This window comes from Phytophthora parasitica, assembly GCF_000247585.1.
Source record: "Phytophthora parasitica INRA-310 unplaced genomic scaffold supercont2.329, whole genome shotgun sequence".
Classification (NCBI taxonomy): Eukaryota; Oomycota; class Peronosporomycetes; order Peronosporales; family Peronosporaceae; genus Phytophthora; species Phytophthora nicotianae.
The window spans coordinates 1,720-8,349 of NW_008649315.1; the positions used below are offsets into that span (position 1 = coordinate 1,720).

The 6,630-nt window shown below is 46.8% G+C and overlaps 2 protein-coding genes across 2 annotated transcripts; one reads left to right on the forward strand and one right to left on the reverse strand.

Annotated features, from left to right (window-relative positions):
• The first annotated feature begins 1,614 nt into the window (after window positions 1-1,614).
• On the forward strand, window positions 1,615-2,302 carry PPTG_20161 (hypothetical protein). Its single transcript, XM_008918827.1, has 2 exons — window positions 1,615-2,177; window positions 2,247-2,302. The coding sequence occupies exon 1, from the start codon at window positions 1,666-1,668 to the stop codon at window positions 2,011-2,013; it is 348 nt and encodes a 115-aa protein (XP_008917075.1). The 5' UTR covers window positions 1,615-1,665; the 3' UTR covers window positions 2,014-2,177; window positions 2,247-2,302.
• Window positions 2,303-2,837: 535 nt separating this feature from the next.
• Window positions 2,838-5,613, reverse strand: PPTG_20162 (hypothetical protein; the record flags this gene model as incomplete). Its single annotated transcript, XM_008918828.1, has 1 exon — window positions 2,838-5,613. A coding segment is annotated over one exon (2,668 nt), but the record flags the coding sequence as incomplete, so codon positions are not given.
• Window positions 5,614-6,630: the final 1,017 nt, after the last annotated feature.

The window sequence follows — 6,630 nt, forward strand, 5'->3', positions numbered from 1 at the left end:
GCGAGAGTGTACAGTGTGCAGATTTGAAAACCGAACTCCTACCCAGAAAACAGATTATTACGAGACGTATAAGGTCTCCCATTGCTAGCGAGGTTATTCCGTTGATGATACAAAGCGACATTTGTGTCAGGAATCGAGTTGGACATGCTGGCAAAAGTACCATGAGTATTATTTGCCCAAAGGGGCTTACAGCCAAAGCGGAAACCTGATGAGGAGCTCTGCCATTTACAAGGCCCAAGTACCGTTCATGAAATGACGCAAGGACAAACCCAACGTTTCGTGTCCTAGTGAGCCTTGCTGAGCTCTATTTCACGCAGTAACTACAATAATAAATGGTCCCCATCGTCATTATTACATTATAACAGCCGAGGGATGCAACCGTTCATTAAATGTCGATACCAGCGTAGTCTGGAACTACGGTTTTAGCGATAACTGTTCCTTGAAATGCTAGCACGTGTGTAGGGCTACTAAGCCATCAATATTATAGCTATTTCGGAACAGCACACCGATACCACGAACATTCATTGAAAATAATATCGGCAACTTCGTCACCCCACAATCTTTTGAATGCTACTCAGCATCATTATGGAGGAAATTCAGAAATGTGATGCACCATTAGTGCGTTTATACGTACCTGCAACGTGAAACTACGCGACAATCATTGCCAAGTAAGCGTCCGGGACATTTGCATCCTCGATCGATGGTCTATACATCAGTAATAACCACGATTTCACTGCCAATCTAGATAGTAAAAGCAACAAAGACATAAGCTATATGGAAACATCTTGGTCGTGCTGCATTTAGTTTGATTTATATGTCGCCAGACAGCGCTCGAAGCTTCAAACCTGCATCGCCAGTACGAATTCGCTTCTTGCCGGAGCACTCACGGTTAATCAGCTCTTCTGCCTTATATTCTTGTTTGCAGTGCTTGATCAGAGATCAAGGTAGATTCTCGGTCACATAATGAAGAAAGTTTCGAAAAACCATTGCTTAGCGACACAGCATTTACCGTGACAACGTGGCTCACGGAGTTTGCATTCACACTGCCTCTTTAGTTTATCGGTGAGTAGAAGCTTTGACTTTGGGCTCCATGGTGAGTAGAAGCTTTGACTTTGGGCTCCATGTGATTCTGCTTGCAACTCGTCAAAGCGAAGTCTTTCGTTTGATAAGGCGGTCATGCGACATTTCTTGAGCGATTGCAACACGCTGCGGCATGGACCCTTTCCTGTATGAGCAGTAAGTGAAGGGTCGCCTAAAACCTTGCACACATCATAAAAAAATCCCATTTTAACTCAAAATTTCTAGAAAAACCTCTTTTAATAGATATTATAAAAAGGTACTTAATGTACCTTTTTACAACTTTGACTTGAGTTCAGTATGAAGGAGCTTAATATAGAGTTGAATGGGAATAACGAAAGGGTTAAACCGTTTTGTCATTTAAAATAAATTACCGATTAAACTGATAAAACCGTTTCAGGACAGTTTTGGAAGGCACCCGGTGCCCGGCACGTTTATCATCATATGCTTTTTTGATGACGATCTATGATTGCGTACGATATTATCTACCAGCACTCTCTGTTTGCTGCGAGAATAACGTAGTTCATTCCACAATTAACCTCGAGTCGTTAAGAAGATCAGTTTGGAGCTCTCTATCCATCCAGTACCATGCGCCTCAGCCACATTTTGCTAGCAGCAGTCGGAATCCTTGTTGCCACCGTCGATGGCCTCGCCGGTGAAAGAAATAATATTCCTGCGCCAAACGTCCAGGTGGAATCTACCACTGTGAAGGAAACGAACGACACTATGGCGGGGAATACTACGGCGGGGATAACGGTTCTGCCGTCCGTTGATACCAACGATGCTCAGCAAGGCGCTGGCGGATCTGCCGTGAAGGAGGAGAGATCGCTGCGTGCGACGACGAAGTTCGGGTGGGTGAAAGATGCGGCAAAAGCTTTCAAGAAGAATCCACTGGGTTTCTTGAAGTTTTTTAAATTGGCTCGCAAACAGTATTAGTGATTGGTCAAGGAACGTTAGATCAACACATGCTACCATGTCCCGAAACACACAAACATGGAGTAGGGTTTCAAGTACATTGCAGCTTGAAGCACGGCAAGAGGACAGCAATTTCGCCTCGATATCTCGTTAATGGCCACCATTTGAATGTTCGTTGTCTTGAGGTGATATTTAATCGCTGGTCCTGCATTAAACTGCAATTTGACGCTACATTTGCCTACTCTGATGATTAGAATTGGTGGCGACCTGCTGGCCTAGGGGAGCATTTGAGGGTGCAGATGAAGTGGTATGATCAGTGTTGAGCTTGTTCGCGAGCAATGCGTGTCAACTAATCACCAAGTTTGCCAACGCAAGCTTCAAGAACAGGTGAAACAGGTCGGTGTTCGAGAATCAAGTGAACTACGTTGTATCGTGTCTGCGTAACGGTAGCTTCAAATGATGAACGAATCAAGCCAGAATTTGGATGATTCCGGATTTCATTATTGCTTTTAGGACATCAGGGCGATTAGGATTTGCGTATTTAGAATATTTTAGCGTTTAGGATGTGCTAAAATATTCTAAATACACAAATCCTAATTGTCCTGATGTCCTAGAAAACGATTCTCTCACTTGGGGGTTCTATGTGCGACTCACCGAGTACACGCAAAAATATCCTATGGTGTTTTGGGCAACTTCCGTTTGATAAATCCCAAACATAACAATTATTTGCAATAGCGACTTCAATTGTTATTTGAGCGTTTCTATATCTGATAAAGATTTGACGCTGGTCGATCAGTGCATGAGCATATCTTTTACAGTAGAAGCTCTCTCTTCTGTAAGACAGATAGCACGAAATAAAGAGAATTAATAAGAGAATATTTAGTGGCCTGGAGCGAAATGCACTAAGAAGATTCGCCCTATCAGCAGTGAAAGCACACGCTTGTTAATTATTCTCAGATAGTGGTAATCTTAATGTCTTCATCCATGGCGGAAACAACCGCTGCACCTGCACTGAGTTGCTGATACTGACGCCAGTTGTGGTGAAGGATGCAACGCTTCTCTGCTCGCTCGGCAGCCCCTGAAACCCAGTCAGATTCTTCCTGCTTCGAAAACCGTAACAGGGATGCCCCCAGAGCTCGAGACGGAGGACGTTGCTGACCAAGGTACATGCGAGCGAGCAGTGCCGCCGCTGGATGCGCCTGCTGACCAACATCTCGGAACCACTTCAGGATATTCACGTGGTGATACAGCTTCAGCAGGTTGTACTGGCCCTTGTCGAACAAGTCTGCTCCCTCGGTTGCAAGAGTGTCCCACGCGACATACACTTGTTGCCATTCACGCCACGCACGAGCCTCGTCCTCAGCCACAGCATCACTTGAACGTTTCCCACTGCTCGTAGTCGACGCAGCAGCAGGCGGCTGGTTCTTTGGTCCATCAACCATCAATAGTGAACTCATTTCGTCGTCGTCTTCATCTTCTTCCACCTCTTCTTCAGTACTTGAGCTAGCATCACTCGGTCGAGCTGCAAGCAACTGGAAAACCACGCGATGCTCCTGACGCAAAGCTTCTTGAGCGCGACGGAACACACAACTGTCCGAGACGAGATTGACAGCCTTAGAGCTGATACGGGGATCCAGTAGCATGGCTTTGATTTCATCATCAACTTCAGACGAGGTCGTTGGAGTCGAAAAATGCTGCGTGATCAGCTGACGGAGCTGCTCGAGACATTGACGGCCTGTCGGAGTAAACAAGTCCACACGTTTGGCTTTACGACGCGCAGTACGCTTCACTGGGGAAGAACCAACGACAGCATCGTCCTCTAACGAGAGACACTTCAGACTGGAGGCATTGACTGTAACTGAGAGTAAACGGCGGAACAGCAGCGCATAGGAAGGCGCAACTGCTCCTGGTCTCGGAGCAATGCGCTCTTCAAGACGGAACTGCACCAGGTGGTTCAAAATGGATTCGATCTCCGTGACAGTCTGCCAGTCGTCCGTGGAAAGCTGCGTCCACGCCGTCTCCAACTCCGGCTCGGCTACGGTTGGCCTCATAGACGACTGGAAGTACAAGCAGTAGGCACGGTATCGAGCACAACTCACTCGCAACAGCTCAGCAATTGCGCCAATTGACGTCAAGGAGGAGAGTGCCAGTGCGTCAATTGATGAAGCTGAATACAACGTCACATGAACTCCGCTCGTAGTCCCGATCTCCGCGAGCGTATTGGCTCGATCAGGCGCCTCGAAGAAACCCAGAAGTTCCTGAAGCAGTCGTAGAATGCGACGAGTGTTGGTTTCTTCACCGAAAGAGCTCGTGGCGCCGACACCCAGTGCATCGATCACACAGTGACGCAGCGTGTGTGTCAATAGGTCCTCGTGGTCGTCAGCGGAAGCTTCGTACTCTCCGCCAACCTCAAGACTCGATGGAGAGTCCTCCACGGCATCCACGTGGAACCGCGCGTAGTTTGAGATCGAGGGGATGCTGTACGTCTCTGCGACAGTCTGAGTCACAAGTTGGTTGACTTGTTGGCTCCAACCGCTTGGAACTTCCTTCGCTGCCAGCACCAGGTCCACTCTGCGCCACTGGGAATCAATGAATCCTATTGCCACACTAAGGAACGCCTTCTCCTGGTTCGACACGGCGTCGTCTTTCACTCCATCTTCAGCAGTAGCACCAACGATTGGTCGGAATCCGTGACGAAGCGATAAGAACGGCAGACCCATAGCCGCCTGAGACTCGGAAGCGAGATATGAGCCCAGAAAGCTGCCAAACCTCGCAAACTCATCCTGTACTTGAGCATTCAGGTTCGTTGCGGTTGGCAACGTCAAATTAGCCGAGTTTGACATCTTCAGAAGGTGTTGCAAGGTGTCATCTTGCAGCACGGAGACGGGCAAACCCGACGAGATAAGCCACGTCTTGACCAGGTCCGTCATTTTGCCAGCCGCACGCTTCCGTGCCGACACTCCCGTCTTCTGAGTCTTGACCACCGCAGCCACTGGCACTGCATCAGCAGATTTACTCTCCTGATTGTCGTCAACTGGACGGTTGGTCGTGGTCTGCTTCTTGGGCCCTGGCGTTCTCTTGGCTCTCTTCTTCTTGGGTTCGTTCGCTCCATTGGAAGCTTTCTCCGCCAACGCTTCCCGTTTGCGTTGCTTATAATCGGCAATAGTGACGAACTCTTCTGGATGGACGCGTTGCATGTGTGCCACGGCGTTCGTGGACATCCGTTGGCGCATCAGGGCGTCGCGCCACGTGGCCGCACGCTTCGTCGTGGCCCGCGGCGGCGGAGAGGCCGAACATAAGATGCAGATGTGAGTGTACGGGCGATCACCACTCTTCGGGTTCGGGAGGGGCGTGTCCAGCTTATGGATGAACTGCCAAACGGGCAGGTTGGTCTGCGGACTGTGCGCGACGGACAACGGGATGCCATGCTGGTCGGTGGGTTCACCGGAGAGAGGGTCCGGCATCTCTGGAGCTTCCGTCTGTGCGTACAGGACGTCGGAGGCGTGATGGCTGCGCATGATTAGTGGAAAATGCGGTAGTACTGCGGAGGAATATGTGGCGCGCGGGAAATTGCTACCGCCAGGGAGGATTTTGAATGGTTTTACTTGTTTTTCGTAAGAGAAGGATGGAATAGTAACTCCAAGACATATTATTTATTTTAAAGCCTTACCCTATATTAAAAAATATGTTTTATCAATCGCTGTTGTTTTTTTTCTATCAGAATCTGTCATATTTTGTTTGAATTCTGTATCCTTACTTTAATATAACTGACACAAAATATATTTTAATATTTTAATTAAAATACAAAATAGGTTACAATTATTGCAGTCGTTTTTATGTAATATTTGATTTTAATGAACAGAGGTAATATTTTTAACAGATTGATTCGGGTTTGATTCGGTAACTGCCTTTTCATTTGTTTCTTCTTGGCTTTGGCCCAGTTTTGGTGAACAGATTCTGTGGAGGAGACGAAGTATACTCCAAGACGCGTGGATAGTTTTTGTCAAATTTATTCGCAACTTCTGTACACAGGCAAATGCTGCGGCTGCGAAGGAGGCGCAGGAGACGATTTGACAAAGCTAATGCTTGAACTCTTTAGTAGTAGGCACGGTTGCTTTAACTCGGGGCTTGTCTAAGACTGAAGCGAGTTCTATCTAGTTAACCCCTCAACGTGACACTGCCTAGCGGTGCCTCATAGCTGTGATACCAAAGCACTTCCGTATTCGAATTTTTTGATCGTCGCTTCAATCGAATACAACCTGCCAGAGACTAGCTTACGGCTAGTGGGTCCTCTAACAGAGATTCCAGCATCTTATTACAAAAGCACATCGAATTAATTTTACGAGTATGGTCTTTTCAGGTGTGACTGGGTGTACAAGCGAAAAGTCACTCTTAAAGCGTTGCCGCTTATTTAATTTTTTTTAGCAGAAGAGAGTTAAAAATGCTGTTGCTGTCTTCGTGCAAGGCGCAAATTGAACTCTATAAAAACGACTGCATTAATAGTAATCAATTTTGTATTTTAATTAAAATATTAAAATATATTTTGTGTCAGTTATATTAAAGTAAGGATACAGAATTCAAACAAAATATGACAGATTCTGATAGAAAAAAAACAACAGCGATTGATAAAACATATTT